General features: G+C 48.5%; 1 protein-coding gene across 1 annotated transcript; it reads right to left on the reverse strand.

The window, feature by feature from the left end:
* Positions 1 to 693: 693 nt before the first annotated feature.
* On the reverse strand, positions 694 to 21,730 carry WNT10A (Wnt family member 10A). Its single transcript, XM_021002894.2, has 4 exons — positions 21,003 to 21,730; positions 19,341 to 19,603; positions 5,206 to 5,585; positions 694 to 1,639 (listed from the first exon to the last, which is right to left on the reverse strand). The coding sequence occupies exons 1-4, from the start codon at positions 21,113 to 21,115 to the stop codon at positions 1,142 to 1,144; spliced, it is 1,254 nt and encodes a 417-aa protein (XP_020858553.1). The 5' UTR covers positions 21,116 to 21,730; the 3' UTR covers positions 694 to 1,141.
* Positions 21,731 to 22,927: the final 1,197 nt, after the last annotated feature.

Below are 22,927 nucleotides of genomic sequence, written 5' to 3' on the forward strand. Positions count from 1 at the left end.
CATCACCTAGATCCCTTTAAGACTGGGAGAAAGTAATGGGGGAAGGAGTTAGGGAGGAGGAGAAAGCTTTCTGCTCAATTGTCTGGGCATATACGTGAATGAATGTGTACAAACAGATCCATATACAAACATATACATATACAAACGTGTGTACAAGGGGTTGGAAAGGGAAATATTGGGAAGAGCTAGCTAAGAGAGAATGAGAGAAACATAATAGGGAATGGGGGACCTTCTCTAAGCACTTCAATCTCCTCCCTAGCTCTCCAACCTCTACCATACCCAGCTCTAGTCCTGGGAGTGGAGAATCTAGACAGTAACATTCCAGACAGTGAGTCTCCCTAGCCCTCCCCCTGGCCCCACCTCTTGGCCCCACCTGCTCCCTGGGGCTCTGGGCTTGGCTATGCCAAGCCGTGCCCAGGGATTACCAACGACCCGCCTTCATGGGGCCATTCCTCACATGGGTGCCTCCTGCCTGCTCTGTTAGACTATTGGGTACTCCCCCTCCCCACTAACTTCTGCCTTGGGGGTATAGAGAAGGAAACTAAGGCCTAGGGTAGAGTTCCAGGGGTTGAAATTGGTGTATGAACCCAAGTATCCAAGTATCCAAGAACCCTAAAGATAACAATGCCAAGAGAAGGGAGAGAAGGCAAGGAATGCAGTACCTGATCCCTTTATAAAATCTGTATTGCTCAATTGTCCCTATGTCTTCTTTTTAATAAACCTCTTCATTCCACAACAGAATCAGTGTTTTCTGGGGAGGACATTTTTGAGGGAAAGAGTAGGAAAAACTGAGTGATTTCTGCACCTCCCCATATCTCAGCACACCCCATTATTCCCCTTTCAAAGCCCTTTATCATCCGGGCTGTTTAGGAAGAAGAAATGGGATTGGCAGAAGGTGAGAGTTCAGTCCCGAGATTCCTAGGTGACAAGGTGGGGGTGTGGGAACAGCTGGGCTGCCTGCAAAGTGGAGTCCAAAAAAGGTGGTGTAGCCCAGACTCTTCGTTTTACAGACAAGGAAACCGAAGCCCAAAGAAAGTAAGTGACGTAGCCAAGGCTGCACGGAGGATTGCGGCAGGGCCCCGGATCCTCCCATCACACCTCCAGGTCTGTCAGATACCCTCGGAGACACGGACCGTGGAGGTCACTTGCAGACGCTGACCCACTCGGTGATGCGGCACTCTTCGCAGACGACAAAGCAGCACCAGTGGAAGCGACAGTGGCACCGCTCACTGCGAGTCTGCCTCAGGATGTTATGCCCTCTCCCACAGCAGAGGCTTCCGCAGCTGTCCGGCCCCGTGCTGCTCTTGTTACACAGCCTCCCCGCTGTGCCCGCCGAGTCCAGCCGGGGCTCCCGCTCACAGAAATCCGGGGACTTTTCGAAGTAGACCAGGTCTGTGGGACTGGCTCGCCGGCGAGCTGGGGGCGAGCCCGGGGAGGGGAGGGGACCCCCAGCCGCGCCCAATTCCAGTTGGCCACCGTTGCGGTTGTGGGGCCGGATCAGTGTGGCGCGCTGAAAGCGGGCTCGGAGGAGGGACCCCACCGCCCTGAACTCGGGGGTCACCTGCCAGCAGGTCTTCAGCTGACAGCTGCCCGATGTGCCGTGGCATTTACACTTCCGGCGCATATTCTCCATGACTGCCTGGGGGAGGAAGACAAGGAGGCAGTCATGGATGAAGTGGCTGCCAGACATCCCTCTGCCTCCCAAAAGCCCCCTTAAGCAAGCAGCCCTACTCTTTTGCATCAGCCTGATCCAGCTCTGCTCGCTACCCCAGCCCCGACTACAAGAGGTCCCCTTCAAGTGGTCTGAAATCTGTATAGCAACATGGGCTCCCAGGGCTGGCCATGCTTAGGCACTCTCTGGGTTACACCCATACAGGGACAAGCTTTGATGTCTCCCAAATCATCAGAAACAGAAGAGAAGAGGGAGGTACTGCCCACCACGGGACTCAGGTTCTTGCTTCAGGCCCCTTCTCTTCACTATACACATACACATCCTGCCTTTTTCAAACCCTCTAGTTCTATATTCTGCTGATCCCTAATTCTGTTCCCACAGGACCAGACCCCAGGGGAATCCCCGGCTTCCTGCCCCCTCCAGTCCCCCAGTACCTCTAACGGTATGAGAAGCCCCTGCTCTCCTCCCCTTTCCACCACTGCTCCCCCCTCCACAGCAGCTGCAAGGGACCGTTGGGGCTGGGGGGGTCTCTTCCCCACACTTCAGCCTGCTCTTACTTCCTGAGGGGGGATACCCAATCCCCAGGGAAATCCCCAAGCCTTCCTTCCCTAGATGGGGGGCAGGAGCTGGAGGGGCTGGGGGTGTGGGCCCCACCATGTCCCAGCCCGTAGATCTGATGGCCTGGCCTACCTCCAGGATGTGAATGAAGGCTGTGGTGAGACACAGAAAGTCCCACTCCTTCCTTGAGGCCTTAAAGTCCATTTTGGGGATGCCATGGGTAGAAGTGGAAGATATTTCCTTCCCTTAGAATGGTCAGGCAACTTTGACTCTACCAAATCCCCAATAGCACCTGCCATACTTTTCACCTCAGTTTCCCCCTCTGTAAAGTGAAGTTTGAGTGAAGCACCACCAGAAAAAAAAAAACCAACTTCCTCAGACTCAAAAGCTAAGGACAAGGCAGAGAAACGAATTTAAACAGCCTAACTCCTAGTCCACCCCCCAATTCATTCCAGAATGGAAGGAGAAATGAGGTAGGAAGTGAGGGCACCAATTTGTCTCAACTCCAACTGAATCTGGAAGAACAAGACAAGCAATGTAACAGAAAAGACCACGAGCCCTAGAATCGGAGCACTTGAGCTTGATTCCCAGCTCTGCTACTTACTACCTGTGAAATTCTGAGACACTTGCTTAATATCTCAGATTGTTTCTTCATTTGCAAGATGAAGGTTTTAGATAAGATGGTCCCCGAGGTCCCTCCTACTTCTCAATTTGATTAGCCTACCAGAGAACCCTGAAGTTAGCCTCAGCATCTTAGACCACTTAATAGAATCACAACATTCTTTCCATCCTTCTTCAGAGCACTATTCCTGATCAGAATACCTGTAACCCATGGCATGACAAAGTCCAGCCCCCATCTCTGGGCTCTCAACCTTTCCCATATCCAAGGTGAACCTGAAAACCCCAGGGGTAGGAGGTCTTAATCCTAGTGCCCCTCTTGGAAGTATCTGTAGTTGAAGCAGACAGCTTTGAGGTTCTAGGGCTGGGCTATGCCCAGCAATTCTCTGTTTTGAGGCCACGTTAGAACCAGCTTTGATGCCTCCCAAGTCCAGCAATTCCAAAACTGCTTCCCACCACCAGCAGCTATTAATTAACCAGTTTAACAAGAAGTTGAAGCCATTGGTTTGGGGGATGGGAGGGCAAAGGTGTTAAAGCTAGGGGGAAGACCTGCCTGGGTGGAGTAGGGCTGGGAGGAATTTGAAACTTTGGGTGCACCCCCTCCTTCCCTCTGTGCCTCAGCTTAACTCTCTCAGTGTCTGGAAAGGAGAAGAGAACACTCTTTAGCCTCCCAGTGATGGGAAGGGAATGGAGGTGACATTCAACAGGACAAGGAAAGAGGACTAGATGAGAAGAAATCAGGGAAATGGAAGGGTCAGGGGTCACCACAATGGTGAGAAGAAGGAGGGGAGAAAAAAAGAAATGGTTCGGGGGGGGGGGGACTAGATTGGAAAATGAATTTAGACTTCCCCAAAAGCCAGTGATACCTGGTGGCCTACAGTACACCTTGTACCTTGAGGAGAAGAGGATGAAATAACGCAATGGTACATATTGGAAAGTGTTGGAAAGCTTTGGAACTAAAGACAGAAAATGTCTGAGTCTTTAGGGACCTCCAAGACCATCTCGTTCAATCCATACCTGAACAAGAAAGGCCTACATACCAAACCTATGGCCACCCAACTTCTGCCAGGGAAGGGTGCGCCACTCCTTCCTGAGGTAGCCCACTCCATTCTGCAATAGCTCTAATTGTTAGGAAGTTTTTCCTGACATCAGGTCTGAATTTGTCTCATTAGCTCCAATTGTTAGGAAGTTTTTTTCCCTGACATCAGGTCTGAATTTGTCTCATTGTCACGTCTCCCGGTTGCTCCTAATTCTGTTTGCACTTTGGGGCTAAGCAAAACAAGTCTAATCCAGGTGCCATGTTCTAAACCCTTGGGGTACTTACAGCCAGATATCACAACCTTCTCCCAAGCCTTCTCTTTCCAGGATAATTATTCCCAGTTCATTAAACAGATTTATATGGCATGATCTCTAGGCCCTTCATGATCCTGTTTTCCCTCTTCTGAATGTACTCTATTCATGGGTGGGGAACCTGTGGCCTCTAGGCCACATGTGGCTTTCTAGGTCCTCAGGTGTGGCCCTTTGACGGAGTCCAAGTTTCACAGAAAAAATCCTTTTATTAAGGGGATTTGTTCTGTGAAGTTTGGATTCAGTCAGAGGGCCACACGTGGCCTTGAAGCCACAGGCTCCCCACCCCTGCTCTGGCTTATCAAAGACTGTCTTAATATGTGTGGCAACCAGAACTAAGCATGATACTGCAGGCATTGGACCAGGGTAGAGTCCACCAGGACAAAGACCTGGATTTGGATCCCAGCTCCACCCTTTGGGACACAGGTGCCTTATTTCACTTCTCTAGGACTCTTTAAAATGAGGGAGTTTGTACTAACTAGACAATCTGAATCCCATGATCCCAAAAGCACTTTATGACTTCAGTAACTCTGACTACCAAACCAGCATTGTGGGAATTCATCAAACCTGCTCCAGGGTGTAGGGGCCTAATCTCCTTAAAAGGAAAATTGAGTAAAAGCCATATTGTGTGTGTTGCAGGCAGGGGAGACCTCAGAGATAGTCTAATCCAAGCTCCTCGTTTTATAGACAAGAAAATGGCAGAGAGGCACATCGATTTGGCCAATATCACACATTGACAAGGAAGGGATAGAAACCAAATCTTCTGACTTCCAGGCTAGTGTTGCCAAGTGTTTGCCAAGGTAGGGGATGGAGAGTAACAGAGAAGAAGGGAATAGCAGGGAGAGAAGAGAAATGGAAGAAGAAACAGAGAGCTAGTGAGACCAGAATGGTTCTTACGTCCTGGAGCCTATAAGTATAGTAGATCTGGAGGGGTTGAGATAAGGTTCCAAGGATCAGCGGTAAGCTAGCTAGGAGGATGAGCTCCAGGATTTTGGAGCCGGGCTTCTCACCTGCCTCCCAACACGGTTATTATGGAGCCGCATTCTGGCATGAATATCCCTGTGTGGTTCCCTGGAGTCCAAGAAGTCCCTGGAGAACCTCTCTCCAAAGCCAACATCTGGGCTGCAGCCCCCCCACTCCCAGGCATCCTGGAGTCCAGGGGCAGCAGGGGGCAAGGCTGGATGCTCCGGGACCCCGTGGCTCATGCCCTTCCCCCTCTGTAAAGCATCCAGCTGGAGTTGGTGCAGCTTCTGCCTGAAGGCCTCTTCATCGCCTCGCCGAGCCTCATCACAGCCGCAGGCCTTTAGTTTCCCCAGGGCACAGGCATTGGACACAGCATGGACCACACCAGCTGCTGCGATGGCATAGGCAAAGGCACTCTCTCGGAAGCCTGTGTACAGAGATGGGAAGAAGGCCACTGTCATCTCTGCCCAGTAAGGGCCTTGGCAAAATGGGAAAAGAGAAGTTTATCTTCATCACTGCAAAGAAATGCTTTCCATCACCCTCAGAGTGAACCCAAAGGTTCTTTACCTTTTTTGTGGCAAGGACCATTTTAGTCATCTGGTGAAGCCTATGGACCCCTTCTCAGAATAATGAGCAAAATGGAATAGTTAAGATGACACAGGAAACCATTATGTTTTAAATCAAATATTTTAAAATAAAACCAAAATATTTTAAAAACAAATTCATAGACCCCCTGAAATCTATTCACAGACCCCATCCTAAGTTAAGAACCCCTTCTTTATTCTTCAGGTGGTGGCCCCTCTGTTTTGACTGCCATCCATCCCTTCCTTTAGGGCAGGGGTACTTAACCAGTGACCCACAGACTCCCATTGGGATCATGACTAGATCTCAGGTGACCCAAAACTTGGATGAAAAAATTACACCTTTATTTTCATTTCTTGTCATATTTTCATTTCCTTCAATCATGAATGTAGACAACAAACATTATTCTGCAAAGGAATGAGACAGAGAGAGAGAGAGAGAGACAGAGACAGAGAGAGAGAGAGATTAAAATAATCAAAACTCCATACTCTAGGGGTAGCTAGGTGGCATAGTGAATATAGCACTGGCCTATACTGAAGGACCTGAGTTCAAATTTGACCTCGTATCAGACACTTGACACTTACTACCTGTGTGACCCTGGACAGGTCACTTAACCCCAATTGCTTCACCCCCCAAAAAACACTCTAGGGCAAGAGTGAGGAACTTGTGGCTTCAGGAGAAGTCAAAGGAATTAGGGATACCCTAGAACAGGGGTGGGAAACTTTGGCCTCCAAGCCACATGTGACCCTTTAGGTCCTCAGGTCCTTTGGCCTGAGTCAAAGTTTTACAAAACAAATCCTTTTATTAAGGGGATTTGTTCTGTGAAGTTTGGATTCAGTCAAAGGGCCATACTTGAGGACCTAGAAGGCCACATATGGCCTGGAGGCCGAAGATTCCCCACCCCTGTTCTAATTCCCTTGACTTCTCCAGACCCAGACAAAAAACAAAAGACCTTCCACTTTTAACACAGCTGAGAAAAAGTAGAGTTAAAAGAATATTAAATCATTAAAAAGGAAAAGTAATGACCAGCAAAGGAAGATAGAACATCTGAAAAGTCACCATTTGCAAATACAAAGAATTGTTTAATTTCACAAAAAATCGGAGGCAAAATAGTACAATAGAACACTCCCTGGCGCTAGAGTCAGAATCTAGGTTCATATCCTCTCTGTCACCTTCTGCCTGTGTGACCCTAGGTGAGTTACCTGACCTCCCTCCCCTCCCCTCCCTTCCCCTCCCCCATCTTCCCCTGGCCATTAGTTTTCTCACCCATAAAGAATGCCTGAAGTCCCTAACAGCTCTGGGATCTGTGCTTGGTAAGTCTAGAGTTCAGCTGTGAATGCTGTCCTTGTCAAAAACCTTTTCCCTACTGGTGAAAGTACTCAAAGGAGCCAGTAGGCAAAATGACAGGCAAGCTGAAAAGTGACCGACCAAAAAGACCTGATGGATGGAAGCGGGAAAACGCCTTAAGAGCAGCCAGGTAGCCCACAAAGACCACAGGATGAGCAAAGCCTAGCCTGGTGTGCTAGGAAAGAGGCAACCATGTCACAAAGCACGTGGCCCAACAGACTAGGAGGATGAAAGAGAGTTGGACGCCAGAACAGCTCCCTATGGCTTTGTAAACTGACCAGCAGAACTTTGTGCCTCCTTTTTGTTTTTGATGCACTTTTTTCCTAGTAAAGTTTTGTGGTTTTTCTTTAAATTCTACCAAGTCTCAGTGGGATTAAGGAAAGGCAAGGCTATTTTTATTTTTGTTTTTGTTCATTGCCTGGAGCTGGAGATTGGGAAGGAATCTGGGTATCCAAAGGGTAAAGGGAGGTTCTAGTGGCAGTGGAATTTTGAGGGGTGATCCCCATCAGAGCTGGGGTAGACATATTAGAGAGTAAGAAAACATCACATAGAGAAAACTAGGGATTAGTTTGTGTGCTCTAGTCTAAACCTTATCTAGCTCATTTTTTTTTATTAGCAAAAAAGGTGCTCATTTCTGCACATTTTAAATACTACGTAGGGAGTCCAGCCAGGCCATGTTCTGAGTCCACCTAAGCCTTGTCCTCAATTTCCTATTGTACTCACTGATAAGGTTTTGTTCACAGTTGATGCCCTCTCCTTAACAAAGTATGAAATTCCAATCACAAGGTAAACTCCTTTGTGCCTTGTCTTGAGTTGACTAATGGATAGCACATTGGGGGTGATTAGTTGACTCACAGTTTATTCATACATCTAGGCTTGACCTCTAAGAAAGAGTGGCAGGTGTGCCTCAAAGAGCAAAAAAAAAAGGAAATGAAAAAGATTCATGAATACAAAAGTATTTATAGTCGTTCTTTCTGTGATTCTAAAAAAACTGAAAACTCCGTGGGTGCCTATCAACTGTATTTGGGAATGGTTGAACGAACTACAGTATATGAATGTCATACCATTGTACCATAAGAAATGATGAATGAGGCTTTTTCAGAGAAACATGGGAAAAGCTGCATGAATGAATGCAGGTGAAATGAGAAAAACTGAGAACAATTTGTATAATAACAAGTAAAGACAAACAATTCTGAGAGACTACAGAACTCAGATCATCACAATAACCAACCAAGATTCCAGAAGGAATGATGAAATGTACTGACAGAGAAGTGATAGGACCAAGATACAGAATAGGGCATCTATTTCTGGACACTACCAATGAAGAAATTGATTTTGCTTACTTGTTCAAAGGGTTTTCATTTCTTTGTTTTTTTCCAAATATGGGCAAGAGGAAAGAGGAAGAGAAAATAGATTCTTATTAATTAAAGTCTAATAATAGTGTTTAAGGGAGTGGAAGAAAACAAAAAGGAAGAGAGAATCTCGACAAGCCCCACTGATTCCTACAGAGAAAAGTAGGGGTAACTAGAGGGCCGCTCCAGGAGAATACATGTTCTGGGGAACCATGTATGCAGTGGAGTTCTTCAGCCAGAATGCCTGCACCAAGTGGGAGTTGAGGCCTAAATCAATAAGGAAGAGCTCCATGAGGTGAAGGAACAAACCCAGCCCTTGCCTTCAATGTGAGTTATGAAGACTATGCAGTTCAACTCTCTAGTGACCCCAAATTCTTTCCTCTTGTGGAGAAGTTTCAAGCAAAGGGTGGAGCAGCTGTGTAGGTCCCTGGGAGAGGTAAGGCTCATCAGAGGGGGAAGCTTGTTGGACAATCTCGAAACTCCCTTTGGGAGGGGAGCGCTCCACCTCAGAAGAGCACTACAAGTCAAGAAGACTCCATAGCCCTTTGGGGAATGTGGCAATTCCTCGAGAGGGCAGGAGAGTTATCTTGACCATTCACAGGCTTGGGTATAAGCGGTGTGGGTTGTTGTTGTTGTTGTTGTTGTTTGGATTTTTTTGTGAGTCTGTGTATGTGTGTTAAATGAAATAAAGTGTATGTTAGAGCCAATGTTTCCTTAGCCTGAGTGCTGGCAGGAGCATTAAAGGGTCTTTACCTTTTGTCATGGGAGTCCCTAGGAGAAACCCTGGGTGGGGCATAAGCCAAAGAGAAAATTGTGAGACAGAACCTTGAAGACTTAATCCCGTCTGTGTAAACCCAGAGCTTCAGTTCTCCCACATTGCATAAACAAACGTTAAGCACCTATTGTGTACATAGCATTCCTGGTAGTCACTGAGGGGGGAATAAATTTTAGATATGTCCCATGACCCCAAGAAGCTTCATAAAGTAGGAAGATATGACACAAGAAAAGATAACTGTAAAACATAATACTGCAGGATTGGTACATTAGCAAGGCACCAACCGATGTACTATATGTGCCCCTCTCTTCTCCCTTTTCAATACCCAGAAATCTAATGCTCAAACTAGGTGTTTTCTGGGATATTTCTATGAACAATTGAAAAAACACCTACACCTTAAGGTTAAGAAAGGACTAGCCCTTTACTAACTATGTGACTTGGGGCAAGTCACTTAACCCCAATTGCCTCACAAAAAAAATTGGAAAAAAAAAAAAGGAAGGACTAGTCCTTTTTGGGGTAATGCATTTTAAAAGTGCTGGGTTACTACAGGTGTGGGATATTATATACGTCATCAGACTCAGTAGATATGCTTTTTGGTTTGGGGAAACTTTTTTTCTTTTTTTGAATTTTTTGTTACAATGGATGACTATGTAGTATGGTGGATACAGCTCTGGATCTGGAGTCAGAAAGACCTAAGTTCAAATGCAGCCTCAGACACTTACTAGCTACGTGGCCCTGGGCAAGTCACTTAAGCTTTATTTGCCTCAGCTTCCTTATCTCTAAAATGGGGATAATAATAGCATCTACTTCCCAAGGTTGTTATGAAGATCAAATGAGATAATATTTGTGAGGTTCCTTATAAACTTTAAAGTACTATGTATAAATACTAGTAATTATAGTAATAATTTTTTGAAATAAAAGAAAAAATAAATGAGCAAAGCAAAGAGAAGACAATGTTTAACCTAAAGAACAAATAACTAATGGTGGAATTTTAGGCATCTGTAGAGAAGAGATTTTTGAGCCAAGAGGCCTTCTTGGGTTTCCTGGAGGACTGCGACTGCTCACCACTACCCTACTTCTATGGCTAACCCTTTCGTAATTCATTTTATATGTTCATCTTATCAATTTTCACCCACAAAATAGCTTCCTGAAGGTCAGACTTAACAGGTAAAGAGAGAAGGACTACAGAGTTCTCTTGCCCTTATTCCCCCAATGGAAGCCTGAGCTTGTAGAGAAAAATATTCCCCTCATTTCCTATAACCACCCAAATTCCTACCCTTCGCTTAGCCTGGCAACATGAAAATGTCACCTCATAGAGAAGCTGGTTGTGGTCCCCAATGCTAGTCCCCCAAAAGTGCTCCTACCCCAAGTACTTATATCCTGCCTTTTCAAACTACCTAGAATTTTTTTTACTTTGCATTTTTTCTGTATATACACCTATGTCTACATATTGCCTCCCCTGATAGACTATGAATTCCTTGGGAGTAGAGATTGTTTGGCATTCTTTTGTTCAGTTGCTTGGGAATTTTTCTACATTTATGTCCCCAGTGCCTAAGACACAGTCATGAACTCAGAGGCAAAAACCTCTTGAGTTCTAGATTGGATTCTTACTTCAATTTCCCAGCACTAGGAAGAGGGCAGAGGGAGGTCGTTCCCTGCTCATGAACTTTATACTTTGGAGCCAGGTGAGTCTGGAAGGCTAGACAGGAGAGAGACATAGTAGAAAGGGGGCCAAACCCCAAATCCAAGGTCTGCTTCTTCCTTAATTTTGTAACAGAAATTATTTTGAGCTCAGAGTAGCTGAGGTTTTGCCAGCTGACCAGAATTTCCAGTACTACCAGGATCAAGGTAGATTAGAAAAGGAAAAACAGTAGATAGAGTGGGCCAAATATTCGGGAGAAGGTCCTGGAGATTGGGTCAGCTGAAGTTGCCCAAAATTTGGGGAAAATGGAAGAAGAGATAGGAGTGCACAAAACTCAACAGAAACATACAATCCATTCATTCGTTCATTCATTCATTTATGAAGCATTTATGAAGTGCCAGCTAGGATTTAAATGAGACTCACTGTCTTTCCCAGCTCTGAGATAACATCATGGAAACAAGAAAGTGATTCCCAGAGAGGCACCAAAGTTAGCCAGGAGGTCAGAAAGGCACAGGCCTGACCGCACCCACACGTCCACTTTGGTCATAATCTGATCCCTGTTGTTATTTCCTAGAGCAACTTTCTAGCCTTGCCCCAGGTTCAAATCTCCCAGATCTTCACAGGAGCCTGGGAAAGACGAGCAGAGAGTAACCATTGAGCTCTGGAATTATAGACTATCTCCCAGGATGACAGGAGGGGTCACTCCATCCCTCCCTCGACCTCCAGACAGGACGGCCCCCAGTGTTAAGATATGCCACACCTAGAGGCATCCCCAAGAAGATTCCACATCGCTTCTTTAGGCCCCAACACTTTTTGGGGATGTTCCTGCTATCTGACCTCATTCCTTCCTCCTGCAGTTTTAACCTATTCCTTCTCATTCCAGCAGCAACTCTGTCTCCTCTGAACAGTAAATCCTGCACAATAATAAAGACATGAAGCCTTTATCTAGTTATTCCTCACTCTTTTTTTTTTCTCCAGGCCAAAAGAAAAATCATCCCAGCTCTTCTTTCCTTTTCTCACAAGAGGGCAAGGAACAACCAACAGGGAGGGGAAGTAAGGGAAAGGCCTGTCAGAGAGCCTCCACGAAGAGGCTACTCAGGAAACTGCCCCTAGGGTGCCAGGGCTGGAGAAGCCTAGCTACGAGTGCACCTAGTATTTTTCCCATGCTTTCATCTGTCAGTCTCAAAGAACCTTCCCGGACTCTGGTGGGCATCCTGAGCCTGCTTGACAGGCAGAGAATCACAGAACATAAACTTTGAGAGTTGGATGGAACCTCAGAGCTAATCTAATCCATCCAATCTCATTTTACAGATCAGAGAGATAATGTGTTTGTTCAAAATCACCACTTCTAGTTAGTGGTAAGAGCATAGAGGTAGAGAACTCAGGTGTCCCCAGGATGCAGGAATACTCAGAGTTTACACCATGTTCTTTCTGCAGCATGTCTACATTTCCCTGAGACAGCCGAAACTCAGCGTCTTTATACAGACTGGGTTTAGTCTTTGTAATATTTTCACACAATTGTTACTGAGTATGGAATCCAAGTAGCTGGGAATTCCAGGCTACGCCTGTGGATGCCACAGAGGTACTCCTCAGAAGGAGGACAGAAGACAGTGAGTAGCTTTAATTGAAGGTGGCTTGGGAATATGATATGAAGGAGAAGATCACGTTCAACCCTGTTTTTATATGATCTTTAGGGTGGGACCTGATGAAATTTGAAAAATATGGAAGGCAGTGGAATAAAAGCAGAGAGGCGTACATTTCAGCCCTAGGACCTTGGAGACTGCCCTCTCCCACTCCCTGTAAGCCAACCAGCCTGAGAATGAGAAAGAAATATGGGGACTGTCATAAAGAATGAGACACTGTGAGGCATAAACAGAGATAAAAGAGACAAGGAGAGGGAAAAGAGAGAGGGAGTGAGTTTCCTGAGTCCACCAAGAGGCCTCAAACTGCAGGGGGATCCTTCTTTGCCAAGATCCTTCCCCCTAACATAGCCCTTCTGGCCTCAGGGATTTAACTCCATCCTGAGGACTCTGTCTTGCTGCTTCTATCATTCTAAGATGTGCATGGTCCCACTTAGACTGTATTCAGGTGTCAGTGTGTGTGAGGGAACCATTGTCTGTGTATGAGTGTGTGAGGTCTCTATTCCTGGCCTCTCACAGGAGAGTCTGATGTTATAGCCTGGCTAGTCTGCCCTAGCTCCGGTCCCTGGGCCCCAGTCCTGGGCCCGGACTGTCTGGGGCAGATACAGGCAGAGGGCCAGCAGGCCAGCTGGTGGGGGAGAGGGGTGGGGCAGGGTGGCCAGCTGGGCTGCCGGGAGGGAGAGGGGGAGAGCTCGTTAAGACGCACAATTAGCTGTCCTGCCTTTGATCTGGGACAGGGACTGCCAGGATCTAAGTAAAGTCAGCTGCAGCTTCTAGCCCCAGCCAATAGCCGGGAGGAAGGGGGAAGGGATACAGAGAGGAAGGAGAGATGAGGGGACAGAAAATGGACAGCTGGGGAGAGGGGGTCAGGGAAAAGAGAACCTGACCTCACCTTCCCGCTCCAGACCCAGGTCAAAAGGAGCTGAAGATATGGGGTACCCATTCCCTGGGGCAGATACTTGGTATGTATGTATGTTCCTGCATGTCTATATGTACAACATGTGGAAATACTGAAGCACGAAACAGTTCGTGTAGGTGGATACATGCACATATGTGCATATATGAATGTGTGAGACCAGGTGGGCAGATTTTGCTTTCAGATCTGATTCTCCTTTTGCATATCTTAAAGCAGCTAATAATAGCTAACATTTATAGATCACCTCCTATGTGTCAGGCACTAAACTAAGTATGACACTGAGCACATTGCTAGGCACACAGCTATGTTCTATCCTTTTTTGTGGGAAGGAAGGGAAAGGAATAAGCATTTACATAACACCTACTATGTGTCAGGTACTGCACTAAGCAAAAATTATCTCATCTGATCCTCACAATAACCCTTCAAAGTAAGTGTTATTATTAGCCCTATTTTACAGTTGAGGAAACTGAGGCAAACAGAGGTTAGGTGACTTGCCTGTGGTCACACAGCCAGTGTCTGAGGTTAAATTTGAACTCAGGTCTTCCTGACTCCAGATGCAGCCCTCTGTGCACTATGCTGCCCTTCTAGAGCAGACGGTAGAATGAGCACTAAATATAGAAGTAGAAGATCTGAGTTCAAATCCCCCCTCTGACACTTAACATTTGTGTGACCTTGGGTGATTCACTTAAACTCCCTGGGCTTCAGTTTTCTCATCTACAAAATGAAAGGATTAGTTTAGATGGCCTTGGATCCCTTCCAGTCCTAGATCTGTGATCTGTATAATGAAGGGGTTGGGCTAGATGGTCTTTCCCTCCTTTTCAGCTCTCCATCTGTGATCCTCTATAGCCATTCCAACACCAGGGTGCCTGGGACTGGTCCTTACCTCAAGCCTTGAAAAATCTTCCCTGTACCTCAATCCCCCTTCCCAAGAAGGTCCCCCAGCCTTGACAGAGAGCAGAGGGGTCCAATAGAGTTCTTAGGATAGATGCTAAGAGAGAAAAGAGTCAAGATCTTTGTGAAGTCCTAGGCCTCTCTTTTCCCCTGTCCTGAGATTGAGGGGCCTCAGGATCTACCCTCTTGGAGAAGCCTGTCATTTTTTTTCACCTTCCCCTGCCTCCTTTTCCCTACAGCTCCTCACCTTGCCCCATTTCCTACAACCTGAAAGGGATTAGGACTTGGAAGGGGGTAATCCCTGTGCCAAAGCAAGACCTCCCACATAGAGTGGACTAGACATAAAATGCTGCCTTATGCTGGAAATCAAATAGCAAAGGGGTCCCTTTAATAGTTATGGGACACTTTAAGTAACATATATTGGATTGAGAGATTGCTAGAAGTAAGTATTTATAGCTGGGGAAGGGTTTTCAAAGAGGGAATTGCCCCCACCCACTTATATCCAGGTCTACAACCCATTTTAGACAGGTGGCACAGGTAAGTGGTTCTGTGATTTCATTAGTGTAGTGAACCCTAAAAGCAGAACTGCAAATGATAGTTTTAGAAGGTTGCCTGTACCCAGGGTCACACAGCCAGGATGTATCGGAGGTACCACTCAATAACCCTTGTCTCCCTGTTAGGCATAGCCTGGTGTAGAACATTTTATCAATGTTCTAGTCACCACACCAGGCTACGCAAGTAGAAAAATGACATTACTTTTATTTTACAGACCAGAAAACTGGGACTCGGTTTCTTTAAATAATTTGCAAAATGAAGTAAGTGCCATATTTTAATTCCAACCACAGTGCTCTTTCTAAGACAAAACCCTCCTGAATGGTTCCAGCTCTGGCCTATGACCTTCGATGTTGTGCGTGTTTCCTCACAGCCTTTTATCCTCTGATTCTCATACATTATACCTTCCCTTCATTGCTCCTTCCTGTTGATGCTGGCCATAGACTAACCCTGACTGATGACTCTCTCCTCATAGCTTTCTGTCATTCTTCTCTTCCACCTGGCTCTGCCTCCTCGATTCCAGGTAGCCTACGGGAATCTTCAAGTTAGATAGTCACACCCCACCCCCATCCCACATTAAGTTCTGCCCAGCATCTAGCATAAGTTAGCAAGACTGTCAAAGAACTGATAAGAGGTGAATTTTAGTGGTGCCTTGGACAAATCATTTGCTTCTATTTTCTCATCTGTAAAATTAAAAGTTTTAACTAGATATCTAAGGTTCCATGATGGTCAAACTCCTAAGAGGCTTTCTAGGTCTCCTTTTACTTTGTTCCTCTTCTAGTTACTGACCTCTCCCCACCCTCAAGCTGCTCGCTGGATACTTCAAACCCTCATTTCATTACCCTATGGTAGACAGGCTGCCCTCCTCCAAGTGATCGGTGCACCAGAATTAATACCTCTCTTAGTCTCTGGTATCATTAAAATTGACTTTCCCCATCAAGTGGATTTCAAATGTTAGTGTAATTCTTACTGGGGTGAGGGTGGCTAATAGCCCTTAAATTTTACATTAAAAAAAGGAATTTGTGAATCCAAATGAGTTTTGGGGAGAAGCTATGGGAATCAGCTACTGACCATTCCATTTCCCAGGGTTGCTGACCCCATAGCTTTACAGTTGAAGAACTCAGGCAATATTCAAAGTCACAGTAGGAAAAGAGAAGATATTCAGACCAGGGAGACAGACAGTAAGAATGACCTTCTGGGGTCATTTCTCTGGGCTTCAAGTTTCAGCTTCCCAGACACTTGGCCATGGGTAGCTTCCCCACAGGAAATGAGTTGTTCAGAAGTAGCAGAGACAACCCCTTATGTTGGACTTGACCACCAGATGTCAAGGAAGGCTTCAGTTTGGCTTGGCCAGGAGTGGCCTTCAGGGGAGCCTGTGACCTGACCCAGGAAAGGGAAAGCAAAAGGAGAAGGAACAAAGAGCAAAGACCTTTTAGCCTTCTTGGAACCCCAAGAATTCCTTCTCCCTAAATTCTTCTAGTATACCCTTGGTCTAAGGTGAGTCAAAAGGGGTCTCAATTTGACAGGAGATTCAAGATGTTTTGGGGTAGGCGGGTACTGGGGGCTAAGGGCACCCAAGGGAACAGCTTCCTCCTGGCTTCTCAGCTGGCTGTCCAACCCCCTCCTCGATTCTGGGTGCGGCCCCCCTCTCTGGCCAGCCCCGGCACGTTTTGTACCCCCCCAACCTTCCCCCCCACACCACCCCAGCTTGCCTCCTGCTCATTAAACTGCAGGTGAACTCGGCAGCATCTGGCATGGCGCCAACCCCCGCCCGACTCCGCAGCTCTGGACTCGCCCCCACGCTTCAAAGCCACCGCTTTCTCCAGACCCCTGTGCTCCAGCCCTCAAGAGGCTATATGGGCTGGGTCTAAGTGAAGCAGGATGCCTGGGTTCATCTCTCTCCCCCCCCTCTCTCTCTCTCTCTCTCTTTCTGTCTTTCCTTCTCCCCCCCCCTTTCTCCTCCTCCCCCCCTCACCACCAGATTAAGACTGGACTAGAGACAGTCACCCCCTTCTGGGCTCCAGACACTGTTCCACTTCCTCTCAGCCCCCCCACACACACTGGGCCCCGCCTCTTCAGCAGAGTGGACACTGAGAGGCAAACAGAAGAGCAAGAAGGATTGGGAAAGGTGGAGCTAGAGAGCCCAAGCCAGCCTGGGAGGTGGCTTGGGATAAATCAGTTTCTCCCAGTATACCAATATAATCGGAAGAGAGCTGGAGGGTCCTAGAATTGAGGGTAGGAAGGAATATATCAAAGGAAGAGAGAGAGTGAGAGCGTGCGAGAAAGTGAGAGAAAGAGAGACAGGGAGAGAGAGAGAGAGAGACAGAGACAGACAGACACAAAGAGAGACACAGAGACAGAGAGGAAGACAGACACAGAGGAGGTCAAGAAGACAGGACAAGAAACAAGATCCAGAAGAGAAGGGAAGGAAGAATTTGTGCACAGAGACAAAGACTAGCAAAGACTCCCAAGAAGGAAAAGGGGGGGGGGGGGAGATACAGATACAGAGCCCGATTGAGAGAGAAGATAACCTAGAAAATTGGGGGTGGGAATAGAAGCCTGGCAAGGCGAATTGAGGGAGAGGAGCTGAGTTCGGGAAGCCGCCAAGATATGAAAAGTCTGAAGAACCTGTCACTTCGTGTTGGCGAGCAGAGGCCGCAAAGGGCGGGGAAGTGGGGGGGGGTCAGAGAAGTTGGGGCAGAGGGGCAGCGAGGAGGCTGGGCCCTAAGATGGGCCGGCCCAGACAGGGAAAAGCACTGAGGGGGATAAGGGGCCCCGGTGAGCCTCCTCTCTACTGGCCCTATGGGGTCCCTGGCTTTACTCCTCGCGAGTTGGGTGCGGGTGGGGAGAGGGAATGGGGGGGGAGGAAGGAGCCTTTGAAAGCAGCTTGTCTGGAGCGCGGGAGCCGTCTGGATCGGCCCCGGGGGGATTAGATCGCGGCTACATGCCGCCACACGCGTGTCGGGCTGGGCTCAGCCGGGCAGAAACACAGCCCCGGGCGGGCGGGGGGGGAGGCGGGGCAGGAGGAGGGAGGCAGGCGGGGCCCGGGGCTGGGCTTGGGGGAGGCTAGGGCTGCTTCCCATCCTAGGGGTCAAAAAAATGGGTATGAGAATGGCAAGAAGGAACTGGCTCATTAGGCTGACCATCCACGCCCAGGGTACCTTCTAATGACCGGGAACCTTACACTTGGCCTGCCCATCTCGGTCCAGTCCAGTCTACACTTCCAAAGTGTAGTTTTTCACCCCAACCTTAGGAAGCACCCCTTGTTGAACTAAGTTTGGTTGGAAAAAGGCCTAACTTGTCCTAACACCAGCATACTGTCCTCTCTTCAGCTGATAAGAGGGACCAGTTTAACTGGCCAGGCCAATAAAACATGAGCTTGAAAGAAATCAATCAATTCCTAAACCACATCAAGTGTGGAAGAGGCAAGTGTGAAAAGGAAACCATGAAACCCCTCTGGCAAGGAGGACAGTGGACCTGGAAGCAGAAAGCTCTCCTGGCCTCGCTAGAAAAATGATCTAGAAAATGAGGGGATTTGGCCTGGTGATCTCAGGTCCCTTCCTGCTCTCAATTCTGTGTTTCTGACTTCCCCTATTGGAGTTCTATCCACTGTCAGAGGGGTCCTGCTATTCAGTACAGATGTGTTTTTCAACGCTGAAAAATCTGTGGATTTGATGCGCAGAGAAGACAGTCATCAGCTTCATTTCTCCCAACCCCTCCAGAGAATCCAGAGAATTTCTCAGAGTAAGTGACTTGGAAGAAAGTTATTTGTACACTAGGGTGGGAAAATGCTAGATGAATGGGCCTTGTGGCCCAAATATAGGGGCTCAAGCCTTCACCCCACCTCTCATCAAACTCTGAGTCATGAATAGGAGATTATCACCAAATTTCAGGCTTCTGTGGCTCTAGCCAAAAGCCAAGGTTCCCACCTACCTCATTCTACCTTCTATATCCTCTCCCCTTTGGAACAGACCTCCTCCTTCCTTTCTTAATCCTAAATGGCAAGTGTGAGCCACATAGGCCTGAGATTTGTTGGCTGAGGGAATAGCAACCAAGTTTCCAGAGCCTTACCCTCTCTACACCCATTTTAAGCAATCCAAGTTGGCTTCATTCCCTCTGTATGGTCAGGATAGGTATTCAGGATACCTGGGTTCTTGAACCCTGGACATTCTATATATTTTGTTCCTTTGTGACATGGTTAGCAGACCACCTCCTCCCCCACCCCACCTCCTAAGGTCAAAAATGCCTGGAATAAAAGAAAGATTTGAGAGAAAAACAGAAGGGAAATAGGAACCACTAGGAGGCAGAAGCTTTGAAAGACAGAGAATAAAGAGAATGTAAGGGCCCAGGGATCAGGAGACCTGAACCATTAGGAATCAGAAGTAAGGAAAGGCTAAAGAGTAGATGGTGTGTGGAGTATGAGAGGATATGGAAACTGCAAAGGCTGTAGAGTGGGGCTGGGGAGAGGAGGAAGGATAAGTTTACCTCTGCTGAAGATGGGACTTTCATAAGGGATCTTGTTTCGGGTCTCCAGGCTGGAGCAATTCCAGCGCTGGTCCCGAAACTGATGCTGGCACTCATGTATGGCAATCTGGATGCCCTGGATGGCGGAGGCTGCCACATCCGGGTGACGCACACACACTTCCAGTTGGCGTCGGCTCAACCCTGGCAATGTCAGACATACTGTGTTGGCATTCAGCACAGGCTCTGGTGGCAGTCGGAGGCCCAGAATGTCATTTGGTTCTGACCTGCAGGTATGGAGGATGTGGGGAAAAGTAGGGACCATTAAGTAAGGCCTTGGACTGAGCTGGGGAAATTGGAGAGCAATGACATGGACTGTTTCTTAGACTTACTTATCTCATACATATAAACATACTCACACACATGCACACAAAATCTATTTCCTCTCTCTTCTCAGTTCCTTCCATTCTTTCCCCCACTTTCTACTCTTACTTCCCAAATGATAAGAACCTTTTACCTCTTACCTCACATAGAACTTTGGTTTTCACATCTCATGTAACATTGTATTTTACAGTTATCTATGTTGATGTCATGCCACAGAACTCAGGGAAGGTTGGGAGCATGTCTTATTCCAAATTTTGAATTTTCTCCCAGGAAAGCCTAGTGCTAGCACAGTACTTTCCACACAGTGTTTAAGAAATGATGCTCTAAAAAAATGAATGAAGCTTCAGCAGAATCCCAAATATGCCCCCCTACTCTCCTTCAGAGCTCCTTCCCTGACTTCTTCCTTCTCTCAACTACCTTCCCAAATACAGCATACATACAAACCCAGCCTCACACACATACGCATCAATTCACACTGATTCACACAATTTACAATGTCACACCTATAGAGTACAGATAACACAATATCTCACATACCTCTAGAAACACAAAGATTTACATGGGAGGTAATGCTATCCCCAATATCAGCACCCTTCCTGAATTCTGAATCCAACATTTGAAATCAGTATCTAATACACACACACACACACACACACACACACACACACACACACACAGTTGTAGACATAAACAGAGGGGAACCCTCTCAGGCATGAATAATATAGAACTCACATATTTTCAGAAAAACTTTCACAGACATCTATTTTCAGAAACTCAAGGAGCCAAGCCACACTCAAAAAGAGAGAACTCCCTTCTGTGCCCCCTTGCTGACCCCACCTGGGGCTGCCTCCTTTTCACCCACCCCATCACCTGATCCCACCCATGGGGGAGATCTTTACAATGGGGAGGGCGGGATTGTTTTGGGGTGCCCTCCCTGAGAGTCCCCCTAATAGGAAGACGTTAGCTAGGCATGATTGGGAGACTGAATTTGGCAGCTGCCCCCAACACTGGAGGATCTATCCCTGTTCTTGGCGTTGCCCCTCTGGAGCATCACGGGATTGGTCCCCTCTGAGTGTTACCCTCTCCCCAGGGAGGACAGCTCCTCCCCTCCGACCCCCCACCCCAGTTGGGGTCCAAGATGACTGTCCCCTGGCCTGGGCACATCGCTCACTCCCTAGCAATGCCAGTCTTCTAGCCGAGCCTTGAGGGTCTCCAAAACTCTTCGGGAATCCTTGGTGTCCCAGAAGGCGGGGCATGAGGAGGGAGGCAGGAAGATAGGGTGAGAGGGGGCGGGGGTCTCACCTGGGCACGGCTGCGGCCAACAGGAGCAGCAGGAGCAGGAGCGCACAGAGCGCCGGCCGAGGCCGGCCCCGGGGTCGGGGCCGGAGCCGCGGGCGAGACCGGGCGCTGCCCATGGCTGGGCCGGGGTGAAGGGCTTAGAGCCCAGCAGGGCTGGCGCGCTGCTCCGCAGGCGGGGGGCGGCAGCGCATGGTCCGCCGGGGCAGAGGAGGCAGACCGGGTGAGCAGAGCTAGCGCCCGGCGGCCGGCAGTGGCTCTGACCCTCTGGAGGCTCCGGCTTGGGCTTGAGCTCTGGCTCTAGCTCGGGTCAGGGCTCCAGGGGCAGACGCCGCCCGCCTCCCTGCTCCATGGGGCAGCGCCCCGGGGCACCGCCCTCCGGGGGGGCGGGCGCGCGGGGCACCTCCTGGCAAGGGTGGACGAGGGGATTTCCCCCTTACCCCCTCCCTTTCCAGCGGCTCCTGGCGAAGCCTGAGGTGTGTGTGGGGGGGGGGTGGAGGAGAAAGCCGCGAGGCACAGCTTAGGGTGGCAGAGTCAAGGGGCAGGGAGCCGGCAAAGAGCTGGAGGTTGGAAGCAGTGAGGCTGAACTTCCTAAGGGTTCTGAGCTCTCAGCTCCAAGGGGCGTCGCTTCTGTCCCTCCGTCCCTCTGTCCCGAAGCCCAGTGTGTAAGTGACTGTCCTGGCCCAGAGGAGCTGAACCGCCTCAGCCTCCTCCCCCCCCCATTCCCCCACACAGCTCCCCCTACTCCGTCCACCCCTCCTCTCCCCCTCCACCCTCAGCATTTAGTGCTCCGGCTCTACCTCCTGGTGACGTCACAGACCGGGATTGGGGGAGGGGGGCGGAGCAGGGGGCGGGTTGGGGGGGGCGTGTGTGTGTCCGAAGGCCACGGAGTCAGCTTAAGGCTTTGGTGGTAGGTTGGAGTGAGTGCACGTGTAGAGACTTGGTGGGTGTTGGCGTTTCTCCGTTTGTTTGTGGGCCGAAAGGCCTACGTTTGTATTTATGGCTCTGTCAGTACGTGAGTTAGAGTTATGTCGGGAGTTGTGTTTTTGCGTGGGAGTGTGATGTCAGTGTGTGTTGTGTATGTGCCTGCGTGTGTCCTCCTTGAAAATGCAACTGCCGAGGTCAGCCTCCCCCTGCCACCTGCAGCAAGGGCAGAAGTCCGAGCAGAAGTTTCTTCGAGTACAATCCCCGCTCCAGCCAGAATCCTAATCAAGAAAGACGATCGTGGCGTATGTGGTGGAGTCTAAGACCACAGATAGGGAGCCTTGGGAGGGACCTGCTTAGTTGACCAACCCCATTTTCAGTTGGTTCGCTATTCCAACAAGGAGGCAGTCTGATAATGCTGAAGTGTCCAGGGGGCTTTCTGGAGCTCTAACCGGAAAGGGAACGGTGAGCTCTTTCTCTCTGCCCCTCCAGTATAACGAACATGTGTTAGAGGGTTAAGAGGTTAGAGGGCTAAGAAAGAAACCAATTCACAAGGAGGACAGCAGACCTGGCTTCTATTTCCAACTTGACCCCCAGTTTATTGTGGAGCCTAGGATGAGTCCTATTTTTCATAGTGCTTCAATCTCCCCTCCTTAAATGGGGATGACCCATCATACGCATTCCATATCCCTTCCTGACCCCTCCCAACATCACCATCTCCCTGAGAAGCCCCTCTTAGCTGAGGGAAGGGACTGTTTGAGTCTGTGGGCTCAGAGACAAAAGGGGCCCATTCCTGGAATCTCCCTTCCCTAGGGAACTGGTTGGGGGCAGGGTGGAGGGACAAACTGGGAGGGACCTTCCAGTATCCAGACCATCAGGTGGTAGGGGCAACATGAGCAGGGAAGCTTCCTCCATCCTCCCCTTCCCCCACCTCATCAGTCCCTCCAGCCACAGCAGCTGGCGGGAATTAAGGGCTTGAGGCTGCTGGAAAGGGTGGGGGTAGAGGG

Source organism: Phascolarctos cinereus, unplaced genomic scaffold (genome assembly GCF_003287225.1).
Source record: "Phascolarctos cinereus isolate Bilbo 61053 unplaced genomic scaffold, phaCin_HiC Scaffold_7;HRSCAF=346, whole genome shotgun sequence".
In the NCBI taxonomy this organism is placed as follows: Eukaryota; Metazoa; Chordata; class Mammalia; order Diprotodontia; family Phascolarctidae; genus Phascolarctos; species Phascolarctos cinereus.